The sequence below is a fragment of the Anas platyrhynchos genome, chromosome 2, assembly GCF_047663525.1.
Source record: "Anas platyrhynchos isolate ZD024472 breed Pekin duck chromosome 2, IASCAAS_PekinDuck_T2T, whole genome shotgun sequence".
NCBI lineage: Eukaryota > Metazoa > Chordata > Aves > Anseriformes > Anatidae > Anas > Anas platyrhynchos.
The window spans coordinates 99520294-99535192 of record NC_092588.1 but is presented as its reverse complement, the minus strand read 5'-3'; the positions used below and the strand labels follow the sequence as shown (position 1 = coordinate 99535192).

The 14899-nt window shown below is 38.8% G+C and overlaps 1 protein-coding gene across 2 annotated transcripts in view; it reads left to right on the top strand.

Annotated features, from left to right (window-relative positions):
- AMPH (amphiphysin) overlaps positions 1-14899 on the top strand; it is a 121018-nt gene that overhangs the window by 96931 nt on the left and 9188 nt on the right. Inside the window, exons 15-18 of one of the 2 annotated variants that reach the window (XM_005014958.6) lie at positions 812-844; positions 2255-2305; positions 4402-4518; positions 11586-11642. In XM_005014958.6, the coding sequence (XP_005015015.2) occupies positions 812-844; positions 2255-2305; positions 4402-4518; positions 11586-11642 (258 nt within the window). The remainder of the gene's footprint in view (positions 1-811; positions 845-2254; positions 2306-4401; positions 4519-11585; positions 11643-14899) is intronic. The other variant, XM_013095266.5, reaches the window with a different exon arrangement.

Below are 14899 nucleotides of genomic sequence, written 5' to 3'. Positions count from 1 at the left end.
AGCAATAAAAGTCAGGAGGAACCAGTAAAACAATGCTTGTCTGGGGAGCAAGCAAGTGCTAACAATCCCGGACCCAGCAAGGAAATAGCTAGGCCCTTGGCTCTGTTTCAAATGGGAAATTCCCGAAATGCTAGCACCGAGAGTTCAACTAGTCCTAAAGACAATGAGACCAACAACTCAGATTTATCTGAAGATGAAATTGCTAACCGGAGATATGGATTGTTGTACCAGGAAATTGAGGCTGATAAAGAAGAGGTACCTACCCCAGTGTGTAGCCTAGTCTAGACAAAGAGTTCCTTAGGCCATGCATAACCTTGTTGTTTCAAAACAATCCATTTGTGTGTTTCCCAGTACCCCTCCTAAGCCCTTGCTATTCTTTTTCAAAAAATTGTCATGCAACCGTTCATAGTGTGGTGCCCTTCAGCCATGTAATGAAACAGGCTGACAAAAATGCATTTCAAAAAGGTGAATGAAGCTTCACACTGTGAAGGCACGTGGTGTCTCACAGCTTCTGTATTTCATACATATAATTTTAAATGCATCTACAGCCTTTTTTTTTTTTTTAGTATATAAAAATACTTGTTCTCTATTTTTTTATTTTTATTTTTATTTTGGTGTCTTCTTTAACCCTGTGAAACCTGTTATCAAATAGCACTGTCATATATCTTGCTGTCTTGCCCTTCCTTTTGTTCTTTTTTAATTATTTTTTTTTTTGGTCTGGCTTATTTTTGTTTTGCAAATAGAAATATTTTACTCATGTTCTCATCTAGTAAACAAATGATAATTTGTTCTGATCTTCACTTCTACTTAGGCATCCAGCACTGCATTTAATGGATTTGCACAGGTAAGAAATAAACAAGTTTTGAGATTTTATTTTTTTCTGTGCTGTTGGGAAGAGATTAGGACTAGCTGTACAGTTTTGGAAAATCTGTTCTACAGACTAGCTGTACCATAATGTCATAGTGACCCAAATCCTAAACTTGTCTGTTCTCAGAAAGTATTTGTAGATGTTACCAGGATGCTACTACTCTTGGCTTGATTGAATTTAGTTGGAAAATTCCCATGGCCTTAGCAAGACTGAATTTCTTAGAAATGAACTGGTTTAGCATTTTCATTGTGGGGTGTATTTGTTTGTTTTTATTTTATTTTGTTTTTCTCACTACCCTCAAATCTTGTAAAGCATGGCTTCCTCATGGCTTTCGCATACTTTCAGTAACTGTATATATGTATATATAAAATGTGATTTATCTGTTTCTGCAACTTTATTTTCATTTAAAATATATCTGAAAGTTAAGCCCAAGTGTTTACTGGTCTGCTGTTGGTGAGACTGCATTATGCATTGCAGCACTGCAGCATGTGAAGATACCATACTTATGCTCTCAAATTCCAGGGCAGTGCCTAAGTCTCAAATTGTAATGCAGATGATCTAGGGCTTTGTTAAGTTCCAGCAACTTTTCAAAGAATGGCTTATCCACAGAACACTCTGTACACCATTTTTCAGCACATACAAAAAAGCCAAGCATCTACAAGGCTGGAAATGAGCCTTTCAGTGCTTATTTATTTTACTCCAGGTCTTTTAATTTAGTAAAAGATCTATAAGAAAAGACAAAAACATAAGTCTTCTACCCCATTTCACTAAGGCAAAATGTTTGCCCCAAGGAAATAAAAATTTGATGCCTACACCCTCACAGTAGGACTGGGACCCATCAATGTTTTTCATATTAAACAGTTCTGAATAAGGTATTGAAAAAAATTGTTCTCCACTTTTGTACATTCTTAATGCATGTAGAACTTTGTATCTCTAATTACTTGGCACTATAGCTGCTATTCAAATAAAAGCCCAGGATCACAAGGAAGTGAAAGTAGCTCAGAGTTAGTGTACTCCCCATGCACATGTACATACAGTCTGAAAGAAAAAAAAAATCGGACTTTCTCCACTTTGAAGTGCAGTGTAACTGAAACAAAGTCCTTGTCATTCTCATGTATTTAATGAAGGGTTCTTCACTGCTTTAATAATTTAGCACAGCTTAGAATCGTGGAATATACACTTGAAAAAAATAGTGTCTTTAATATTAATATTGCTTATCTAGTAACAAATATTAATAACTATCTAGATGATCTATTTGCCAACTTATTCTAGGTGAAGTTATAGATGATTTTGCCTGAATAAGCTATAAAATATCAGGTCTTTTTTAGACAGCTGAAAAGATTCCATGTCAAATATTGTCTCATTGATTTTCATTTTTATATCTAGGATGCTGGTGCATTTACAGTGCAATCAAACGAGAATGTGACAGAGACTTTGGTAAGTGGTAGCTTTTGCTGCCTTAAAAATGATCTATAAAAAGAATAATGTTTTTAATTTGTGCCAAAATATCTGCTCCTTGTTCATGTTTTCCACCCTCCAATTCACAAAACCTTAACCTGAAAGAGTAAGTGGGAGTATCACTGTAGTTTTAAATCTTTACTCACTGAAAGTCACAAGGATAGCACAGCATAAAAGAAAAGAAAAACAGGCTTCCTTCATATACTTTTATTTTTCAAAGGTATAGTCAAACAGTTTCCTCACTGATTACAGTTAAGAAATGACAAGAATGGGAACTATGGTTTAGTGTACATCAAGGAAGTGATGGTATGTGATGGCTGTTTACATACCCCAATATTACTGTAGCTTTATCTCTCCTCCATGTTATTAATAGTAGGCATAATAAAGGGGTGGGGAATATTTTTGGCAATGATCATACTTTGGCAGTTTCTTGGTTTCTCTTAGTCTTTGGTTAGCCTGGAGTATGAATGTGGAATAGCAGCATTGCTGCGCAAGTGCTATAGCTACAAAAGAACAGCAGCATGATACTGAATAGTATTTAATGTGACTTTCATATAATGCCTGTGGTGGTGCTTATGTTCTGAATGGTTACTGAGTACAATGAGAGCATTTTTAGTATTTTTACTTGTTGTTCAAATGTGGTAAATAGTCTGAAGACTGCTTGCCCATGTCACTTGAAGCACATCAACAAAATCTGCATTATAACATTTTGCCCTTGGTTTTAAGCCTGAAAGTTTTTACCAGCATTAAACCTCAGGAAACTCATTAGTCATCTTACCTGCGATAAATCTGTCTTGAGTTTCTCATTTCAGTCCTGTTTCTTCTTTGTGAAATTCCCTAGAGCTGGTATTAACACACTTCCGAGAGAGATTTCTGCACAGTGTGGTATAATATAATGAATGTTTCTTTATTCTGTGCCAAATCCTGAAGGTCTTGTTTAGACAGACTTCTCTGTACCTCATTAAAAACCCAGTCTGCTTAAGGAATATGTGGGAGAAGAAGTGAAAGGCCATGTTGTTTTGTTTCATTTTGTGTTCCTGAAAAATATCAGGGGGGAGAATTTACTATTTTTTTTAAGCATTTCATGGAAGCTGTCTCATCATCACAGAAGACCTTCTATCCAGCTGTATGTTATCAACTCCAAAGCAGCTAAATAGCTTTCGAGCTTCTTATTACGCTGAGCAATTTGTTCATGGCAAATTAATCTACTGGGGTTATTTTAAATGGTTGAGTCAGCCATCTTTATAAATGGAATATGCTGAGCACAGCTTGCAGCTCTCCCCTTGTATGTGTGCGTATTTGCAAGGTGACAGCACCAACGGAGACTGTGATTTTGCTGTGAGCTATTTTGTTATAGGACTGAATGTGTTGCAGGGCTGGTGATGTTTACTATATCTGCTTGCTAAAAAATAAAAACTAAAAACCCTATCCCAGATTTTAAAAGGGTAGGAATCCCAATAGTGTTATTGATAAATGGATGCCTTGTAGGTGATTGAGAGCTTAAGTGCTTAAGTTAAAAATAAACCAGGGATGACTTTCACATTTCCAGAATTCAGTGTGAAGCAGTCAGCGGGTATGTAAAAACTGTTAGGGTCTCTGCTAATTCCTTTCCCCCTTTACTGGAGAAGGAGTCTGAGAACTGACAGAACTACAGAAAAGGGGATAATTTTAAAAACTCATATTTGAAGCTATAGGTTGGAACACGCATGGCCTTGCCATCACTTTCTGGACCATTTTTGAGCAAACTGACTACTTTTCCTGATTTTCACTGCCACTTTCAGTAACTCAGTAAAGTAGTGCTCTCTTTCTTTACAAGTGAGGTATATAGGTCTGGCTCAGTTTACATATAGGACACTGAGGATGCAGATGCCCTGTAGATGCTAAGCAGTAACAAGGTGTTGTAATGCCAAGCATTGCCATCTTCTCCTTGGCAAAGCCCTGCAAACACAGAGCCTGCCAGGAGTGAAGCAAGACTGTGGTGCCAGGCAGAGTTCCCATTCCCTTCCTCTCGCCCCACTATTACATGCTCCTCAACACTTTTTCCACTGTCTACTTAAAAATCAATAAAACAAAAGACTGAGGCCGAAGAAGCTCCACCTGGAGAACCCAAGGTCGAGGAAACCTCTGCTGCTGCTGCTGGGGAAAAGGAGGCCATCCCTGCTGAGCCTGCCAAACCAGCAGAGCAGGCTGCGGTGAGTGACCTGTCCCCCATGTCCACTCCACCGGCCTCATCTGAGCCACCTCTCATCATGGTGAACATGCCTGCTGCATTTCATCCCTCCTTTCCATTCTTCACTGCCCATCTGTGGTTGGTTTCTCCAGCACCTGACTGCATCACAGCATGTCTCTCCAGCAACGCATGCTGCTTTGGGCCCTAAAATGTCATTCCTTTTAAGACTGGCATTTTAGACTGAAGTTCAGCTGAAAATTTGTGGTTTTATCTGTTCTGTTTGATCCCAGATGAGCTTCAGAAGGGGAAAGAATCAATGCCATTTATAAATGACCTTATTAGCAGTTTTCTCATTTTATTTTAAGCTGAGCTGTAAGCATTAAGACAATGTACATCTTGTATGGCCCTTGCTAGAGCATGAAAGTACCAGCAAAATGTGATTGTAATATAAAGATCTATAAGTCTTACGGTTTTATAAGCTAGCCACAATCCAAGGAGGAAACTCCAAAGCACCTGTATGGAAGGAAATATGTAGGTGTCAGTACTTGGGAAACAGAGGGAGGAGAAAAAAAATAACAGCTCTGCAAGAAGAGCAAAGCAGGGTACTTGGTATCTCTACAAAATGAGAGGTGGTCTGAGATGATACGTGTAGGGGTAGCATCCTTTTTACAACAGGTATCCCAGTGAATACCCTTTCTGTCAAATTAAGGTTCCTCTTCTACATACTACTTTCAGGATGTCTTGGAGGTGGGTGGTACCCACAGGCTAAGAAGCCCCCCAAAAGAAATGCACCAGTTTTTGTAGGCTGCCAGTCTGACAGTACTGATGCTGTCCTTGATTCAGTAACTGTTCAAAGTCCGAACAGAAATCTACTGGACCAGAAGCTGACTAGGTATGAAGTTGTACAGTGCTACAGGAAAACTGTACAACAGGAAGTTGTACAGTACAGTTATACTGCAAAATGCTGTTTTGGGGGGATCTGAGTTGATATACGCAGAGACACCCTCTCTGATGCAGAAAAGGCCAATCACTCCTTTTTATAGTGAATAAAATGACCCGCAAATATTTTGTTTTCCCTCACATTCCATGTTGCTGAGTAAAAATGTGAGGGCTGAACCTGAGCACCATTGCAAATTCCTGCTGAAAATCTGAGCAGAAATAGTGGAAATTTTCTGGGTCAGTTCCTTTGCCAAAGAAGCCAGTGGAAGTTTCATAGCTGTGTTCATTGACCATCAAGCACATTTCAGTGCAGTAAATGCTCACAGAGGAACTGGGTTCAGCTTGCTGAACCTGCTGTTGGCTTTGGGCAAGTCCCTGTGTATCTTTATCTATGAAGTAGGAATGGTGATGCCCTCCTCATCATAAAAGTAGGCATTTTTCAGTAAAGCATTTGATATTTTGCCATTTGGGAAACAATATTAAGCAGGGTGAAAATCAACTGAAGAAAGTAGAAGTATCTGGCACCTTCAGACAAGTCAGTGCAGAGCATCAACTTATCAGATATGCAGAGACATGTACTGTCTCGTGGGTCTGTCTGTGGAGTTGATCATGTTTAACATTTCTGATAACTGCAATGGCCCAGACACCACAAGCCTGATGGTGACTTTTATTGATGACTACAGGCTGGGTAATGTCACTAACACAAGGGGACAGTGTTAGGAGAGCATGCAAACAAAACTGAGGGCTGGCTTGAAAGTGTTATGAAGCTCTACCCACCAGTGAGAGGCTAGTTATCTGCTAATGGTGTTGGACCATACAAAAGTCACATGTGATGCTATGCAAACTCTCTTCATCAGAAAGGAGGAAATACTAGTGTCCGTGTGCAAGGCTCTGGAGTATCACCCATTAACGACATTAATGACCTTCTCAAAAAAAGATTGATGAATTTACCTGAGTGGTTACAACTGTTCATACCATGGGATTAAAAAATGGTATGCAGTGTGAATGATATGAAGAGGCAGGGTTGAGGTTTAGTTGCAGCACCTACCTAATAATCATTCCTCCCTTGCTCCCATCTTTCTAACAAAGAAAAAAAGAAAAAATCATGGATTGTGGATGGAAGGGAGCACAATGCTGCTCTAGAGGACTTTGGGGAAGAGGGAAGATAATCCCTGATTTTGTTTAATCCTTCCCATTCTTTGTGAACTCCTAGGTGTGGCAGCAGCATGGCAATGGAGGGAAAGCAATCCCAGTGTGTTTCCTAGAATTATGAATAGGATTCAATTCTGATTACACTTGCATGAATTTTGAGTATGTTTCAATTTTTTTAATTCACTTCTTGTTCATATCCGTAGCAAACACTGGAGCAAGTAATCTCAACATCATCTCCCTACGATAACATACACAAAGTAAGGAGTCCCCACAGTCTGCAGAGACCAGGCTCTTCCCCCATATGTGTTTTCTTTTGAGTTGATATAAATCACAGTAATAACTTGTCAACTCTATAGTAAGGCAAACAATGAGACTGCCTGTCTGAGGCACATTGTTCTGTCAAACTCCTGTCTAAAATGTCTCACATCTAGTCAGAGTAAATTTGATAGTTTGGAATAAAGAAGGAGGGAGGGAAAGTGAAGAGAGGAGGGATGGGCAATCAGTATTGGTCAGGAGTCCTCTTCTGGTAACTGAATAGCAGGAAATAATGTGGAAGAACAAATGTCAATGGAGCTTTGAAGGTTGTTTCTAGATGGCTTTATCTTGTTATTCTGTAAGGATTTAATGAAGAAAAAAATGTGATGGAAAATCTGTTGTATGCCTGAAGAGCAAATTAAGTGACAGGCTGTGGTCATTCACCGCTCCTTCACTCATCAGCTGGCATGACCTTTTCAGGCATTTTGCTGCCTGACCATCACTGAGAAGTGTATTACATATACAATAATAATAATAATACTTGGTCCGTGTCCTTCCAGTAGGTGCTGCAAAGGACTGCAGAGCTATTGGGAGTGGGGAGTGATGCTCACTCTGTGAGCATCAGGCAGTTTAGTAGTAATCCAGGAGGATGGTCATAGGCATTAAACAGAAGTTAAACAGTTTTGATTAGGTTTGTGCTTGGTGGGTTTTTGTTTGTTTTTGTATGTGTGTTTGTTTTCTTTTGTTATTTATGAAGTTGTCCTTACTAATTTGGGAGAGATATCTGGGAAAATAAGTTAAAGCATTTATTTAATAAAAAAAAAGTCATTCTTCATTTGGCTCTGAGGGGTTGTTATTTCAAGCAGTGCTTTCCAGGACTCCCAAAAAAGAGATCTGAAGGTTAGAATTAACAACAAATGTGATCAAAGCTAAGGAAAAGTACACTGTGTTTCAAAAGATGAAAACATGTCATTTCTCAATAGCAGTTCCGCATTCATTTACTTAATGAGTGACGGTTTACTTATAAATTGGAGTTGTAAAATATTAATAGATGTTTTCCTGATAGGAATCTTTTATTGGTCTTAGTAATTTCCAGATTGTAGTCACAGCCACTAATCAGTTTAATTTTTCTGTAGCAAATTTTCTGTCAAATCACATTAACCCATAGAACTCATGGCATGCATTGTTTGTTGTAAGAACTTTGTAGTAAATTTATTGGTAGGGCTTTAATTTAAATTGAAGAGAGGGTAGTCTAGGGGATAAGGTACCATTCCCTGCTCAGGATTTGGGTTCCTTTACTTTCTGTTTCATAGTCTGCCCAAACAATATTGCCAAAACTCTTACAAGAGTTCATCATAGTTGCTGTATGAGGTATTATTACATGTTCTTGTTCCTTTAGAACAAATACCATTTCTATTAGTTAATGGCAACAGTTGATCCTTATTTTGGTGGGGGGGACAAAATGTTAGGTAACTAAAGGACCAGAATCACCGTGTGCACTAGAACAACTGAAGCCAGCCATAGCAAAAAGTTCTTCTTGCATGGACTTTTGCACGTGTTTGCACACATTTCCTTATTTCCACTGTATCCCCAAAGGCAGACGTAAAATCCAAAGGATAAAGGATATAATGCATTAACCGCAGATTGATTTCTTTTCAAATAATAATACCCGTATCACCACATCAATTTTTTACATTCAAACGGTAAGTGTACGGTATAACAAAGAGAAAGATTAGCAAGTCTTGTTATTTCCCTTTCTCACTGTCATTCATGGGAAACTCAACACCCGGAGTTCACAGCTCTGCTCAGAGATCAGCTTTTTTATTTCCTTATGCTCATTAGTTTAGAAAGAGCCTTTCTGTGCTTTGAGTCTGATGCTTTTCTGGACTCTAATGTTCTCCCATTAAAGCACTCAGATACTAAGCTAAATACTGTGGTTTTCAAATCTGTGTGTAGGCACATATGAAACTGCCTTCTGATAAATTCTTTGCAGGCACTGAAAAAGTACAGCACAGGCCAGGAAAGAGCCTCCAGCTTAGAGGGTATCCAATTATGGTTGAATCCCACTGTAGGTACAATTTGTGGAACCCAAATGGCAGAGCATGTAATTTGGGAGAGCAGTCCAATGGTCAGATATAGAACAGTGCTCATCTGTGTCCAAATTCAGAGCTTGCAGCTAAGTACAGGTACAAGATTGGCGTGTGAGGCCATTGAAAAATATATGGCCTCCAAAAATGAGAGGGAACTGATGTAGAACAGTGTTCTTTTGAGATGTGCAGAAGCAGATTTTACTCTATTAAGGGAATTGGGGTGTTACTTACCTCAGACTTTTTTTAGTCTTCCTTTTTACTAGGCTTTCATGCCTTAAAAATGACACAGTTCCTGCTACCATGCCTCCCTTTTCTAACTCCCAGCTTACAGCTAATCAAAAGAGCAATGCAGCTAATTTGACTAGTGCAAAATAATGCAAAATCCTTAGGAAACAGGGCAATTCCCCTTACTTTTCCTTTTCCTACCATAACTGCATTCAGTTATCCTGAAAAACAGTTGTCATTTGAAAATACAGGTATGTACGTGTCAGATTTTATGAAGAAGCCCAAACTACTGCTCTGAGCTTGGCTGATGGGATTCTTACAAGAGAATACCGCCAGGTTATTATTAAGAGAAGGACAGGGACTGGCACATTCTTGATCATAAAGTGCAGAACGATGCTCATTTCTGAAGGCAAATTGACTTGTAAATACAGATGATGGGAAAAATTCAGCACTTTTTTTTGTAGCAAAAATAGGGAAAGTGTTTATCTATCAACTTCCCATTGGACATATGGCTTTTATGGACAATAGAAACATATGTGTATGTATCTTTCGTAAAAAAAAAAAAAAAAAAAAAAAAGGAAAGAAAAGAAAAGAAAAAAAGAGCAAGACTTCTGTGGGTAACTATATGCATTCATGCATTGCTAGTAAGAAATATCTATTTTGCAGTTGATATATATATATTTATTTTTTTTAAGACCCTCTACAATCTCTTTCAAACTTACTGTAAAAAACAGGACTTTGTGGCAGAGGTTTGACAGCTTCAAACAAAAATTAATGATTTGGAAAAAAAAAAAAAAGTTATATAACAGTGTAATTTTAACAGGATAAAGCTATGAGAGGTTTCCATGGTAACGTTGCTGTCAGCAGCTGCCTTGCCCTGGCATCTGGACACGGTTGGGGTTTATGAGGTGACTGCAGGCAATACTAGAAGATTAGATTAGAAAAAACATGAGTGATGTGAAGTTTGGATGTAACTCAGCATCCTCTTATTAAAAAAGGAACATGTAAGCATTTTAGCTGAAACTTCTAGAAATGTTGGAGTGACCATTTCAGGCATGTGGAGGCAGTTGGCTGAAGCCTGAATACTTGAGGTCTAACTAATTTCTGATCATTAAAGTGAGTCCAAGCAGTTCAAGTTACTGTGTTCTCACATAGGTTTGCATAATTTGTCTTCACCCTTACAGGTCTTCTGAAAAATCTGACATAGCTGTGTTTGCAAAACAGCCTCAAAATTTATTAGCAAAGTAGATTTCTCTAAGGTGTCTTTGATCTACTTCTCCTTAGAAAAGCATCTTTAGAAATCAGTCCTGAATTTTAGCAATTTTGATAGTTTGTTGACCTTACTAGACCTACACTTGTTGATCTAGGTGGAATAATAGCCAAAACTGAATCCAAGCCCAAGCAGAAGAAGCGGTGTTGCTGGTTAAATCCCTACATGCTGCAGTAGAATTGGAAACCAGCAACGTCACAGCTGTCCCACAGAGTTTGGGAATACTAGTGCCTGTTTTTCCTCATTTCCAAAACTTGGAACTCATGCAGTTTTACAGCTTCTGTGAGAAGGAACCTGATGTTAGATACCATCTGTGCTGTAAAAAGCATTATTTGGGGGGAGCCCATTACTGCTTAGTGCAGCTGTGATCCCTTGAACATCTACATGGGTGTCAGATTTAGAAAGCCACTGACACGTCTAATTTTTGGATGTCAGGCACCTACTGCATGTATCACTTAATATGGACCAAAAGAAAGGCAATTCTGCAAAATAAAAAATGATGAACTTTGTGACCCATCTTTTGAGCAACTCCTTTAAATGAATTGCAGTCCAACATATGTGGAAGAAGTGCTTTAGAAAGTTTACCTCGGAAGTCTGGTGAGTTGCAGGGGAAGCACCAGGTTATAATGAGAACAGTGTGACTCTTGGGTGAGAGAAATTTGAGGCTGATGGAAAACTGCAAGGTCAGCCTTGTTGTAGGTTGCTGGTTATTAAAAATTCTTCCAAAATACAAATACTGATAACAAAAATAAATTAAATTGTCTTTAGCACTTCCAGCACAGTGGCAATGATATAAGTAAAAGGCTTTTTTTATTTTTTTCTTTTTCTTTTTCTTTTTCTTTTTTCTTTTTCTTTTTCTTTTTCTTTTTCTTTTTCTTTTTCTTTTTCTTTTTCTTTTTCTTTTTCTTTTTCTTTTTCTTTTTCTTTTTCTTTTTCTTTTTCTTTTTTTTCTTTTTTTTAGCCTACAGCTACTTTTAATTCAGATGATATTTGAAAGCAAGAATCTTTCTACTTGCTATATTCTATCCCATATTTAGTTCCCACCATTCATTTCATTGCATCCCATACATGTCTTCATTGAGCTTGATTAATGCCTGTTTCTCTGCAGCCATTCCCTCAGCATGAGTAAGGTGATGACCATATTTCCTCTTTATGCAGGACAGTGTGGAGGCAGGGGATAAAGAGACAACTGGAGTTGCCGAGAAAGAGAGAGAGGTACATATGAAGAACATCAGGAGTGTGGCTGTGCTTTAATATCTGCAAGAGAAGTGTGGCAAAAATATATATTTGTCATTTGCATGTTATCAGTATGCAGCCAATACAATGCAACTGTGACCCAGCTGTGGCATCAGAACAACTCTCACTCAGAGCAGGACCTACCTTACAAACTGGTTGTTGCAGCAGTATAGAATGATAAATATCTCGGGACAGCTTTATGAAAGACTCAATGACATACTTAATTTCTCTGTAGCTGGGCATGCATGAAATCTAATGGTTGCATTTTGCTTGTACTTCTTCAGAGGTGATAAAACAAGTCACTCTGAAGCCTTTTACACTAAAGCGATTCAATAACATGTTCAAATGTACACAGAGAGCAGCACAGGAGGAAGGCTTCATACTAAATACAGGAAGAGAAGTAGTGTTTGAGAAAGAAATCTGGCATTAGCCCTGCTGGAATCTCGTATATTTATGTGGCTCCAGGCTTCCCCAGTGCTACTGGGAAGTGAGGCTTGCTGCCAGCAGCTGTCCCACCCGAGCAGCACAGTTCTGAGTCAGGATGAGGCCCTACTGCCAGGGGCTGGCTTTTCCCCAGTGACCCGCAACACTGACTCACTGGTACTGTACTGCTCACAGTCCTGATGCACCCACGTAGAAATCAGTAGAATTACTCTGGCAGGAATGTACGGGACAGAGGTGGTAGGTCAAGCCCAGTTGCTGTGGCTCTTGGTGTGGACATAGCGCAAGAGTGTCTGCATTGCTTCTCTAGCATTGGCTTATTGCTCCCAACAGCTCTGGTCCCAGAAGAAATTCCTTGCCATCCCTGATCACCAAGGCTAAGTCTTTGAAATGTATCTCTCCCCAGTTTTCCAATGCATGTCCTTGTAAAGTCAAGAAAGTCAAGGTCTTTTCTCTGTTAAGTTTGATCCTGTGTGCTGTTTGAAGGAGCAGTATTGCTGAATGCAGAAGAGCTCCTGTCAGGCATCAAGCTATTTGCTAAACTGATATCCTGGCTCCAGTGGAGGATGGTCCCTCTGATGATGTACCTTTCATAACTGATTCTTTGGTATTCCCCAAAAAGTCTTCCAAGGGTTTGCAAGCAATCGATATGTTCCCTAAAGCATGATTATTAGTTCTTCTTGACTTTATGTTAGCTGGCTTAGCTGTAATTATGACTAATTGTCATAAAAATTACCTGGTCCTTTTCTGAACCCAGCCATGGAGTTAGATCTTCAGCTCTGGAAAATCGGCATTGCTCAGTGAGCTCCTCTCACAGCCCCCCAGCTGCAGACTCGGTAGCCCTCCTTCTCCTCTTCCTGGTCTCATTCTTGCTGCTGCCAAATCTGTGGCATTGTACTGAGCTGACAGTGCTGTTAATTAGTGGAAATCCAACTGCATGGATCAGCTACTTGCTGGGTAAAGAAGCATTCACTTTTACTGCAGTTAAATCCAAGTGGTTCTTTTATCACAGCCCTCATTATGTTAGATGGTCCCTTCTTTTTCTCCTTTGTAATGGGGAAACTCTCAAAGTGTCAATAATACTGCTAGAAATAACTAGTTTGGAATACTGTTAGACTGTGTAATGTTATGTAAAACAGGTTTGTGGGGTTGGTTCTCAATATGAAGTTAGGTAAGATTGATAACTATATCCACAAGTGTGTGTTTCACCATAGCTGTGTGTGGGATGCCAGCTGTCCTGAATTCCATGGATTGAATCGCCTCTTTTTCCTTTTTCCTTTCTTTTAATATTAATCAAAAATATTTGAGGCTGATAGTGAGTTTCATTCTGTGTTAGTACACATGAGATTTTGTAAAAGCTTCTTCTAATCATCTAGCTGGCTTTGTTTTTGTATTCTAAGGCACAAGAATTAATGATTGCACAGTTGTGAGCTGTGGTATGCATTCAGCATGTTACAGCTACAGGCTGTGAGAGTGTCACCCTCTTGGTGCAGACTATTTGAGAGCTGATTCATGTAAATTAGAATTCTCCTCCTTTGTGAAATAAAATGGGCTATACAAATCCAATAAATAAAAAAGAAGCGTTGATCCTAATCACAACAGACAGCAAGATCGATTTCTGCAGCATGCTGTTAGAAGTGCATGGTATAAAATCAATCTGACATGCACTCTGTTCTCCCTGTTACATACTAGTCTCTTCCAGGGCTTTTACATCGACCGTTTATTTGAATATCTTCCTGGGTCAAGACTGCTAAAATTGGCAGTACTATGAGAGACAGGCTTGCATACCTTACAAGTCACAGGAGATGTCAATGATTGCCCCTGTCTTTTGATGTTACTTCTGTTTATGACAGAGCATCCTTCACCAGCAGACTTCTTAGTTCAAGCTAAAAGCTGGTCTGGTAATTTCTACAAAACACTGTAGTATTTTCTGCCTTCAATGACTCCAGAAGAATTTGTCACATTAATTAATAACAATCAATAGGAGTGGTGCTCAATATTAGGTATTGCTAAAAAAAACAATGTCTGAAGAATGCCCATGAACAATTGCAGGCAGTTCAAGTTCAGTTCAGGTAGCTGAATTAGTCTCATCCATGAAGGCAAGATCAAGCTGAAGAAACAAGGAGCAGCAGACTGTTAACTGAAGATTGGAGACATTTCTGCTAAATGTAGATTGACATAGGTACTTATAAAACAGTTTTTCTTCAGTGTTAAAAATTCCATACTGAAGTTAACTGGATTAACAGAATGTGTTTCATAATTTACCTTCAGCCTCCAACCTCTAGAATTAATCCAGTGTAAATACACTTCCAATACTGTTAACATATGCCAGTATGTACCAATACAAACGTTAGGTTGATAAACAAATTATAGCAATAGTATCTGCTGGATGATGGATTTAACACTGATCTACAGGAAGGTACTTTTCTATCCACCTTTCAACAACTGGAACAAAACAGATTCACTTTTCAGCATGGACTCATGACAAATGATTCAGTCATATCCAATCTGCTTTGGCCTTTATTCATGTTTGGTTTTGTTTTATACTGACCTGTATACAGATAGGTACAGTTATTTTTTCTCATATCTGATGACATCTGAAGATTTCTGAACTTTATCCATCTGTAGAATATATTTGCTTCTGCTTATGTAGCCCAAATTGCAAGTCTCTATTACAAAGGAGTCTGTAATTAAGGCAATGTTCTCGAAGCCAGCCCAGGTCTACAGGTAGGTGATAGCAGCTGGAGAAGACTTGTAGCCTGTTCCTAAGAACACGCTTTTCTTACAGAATGTAG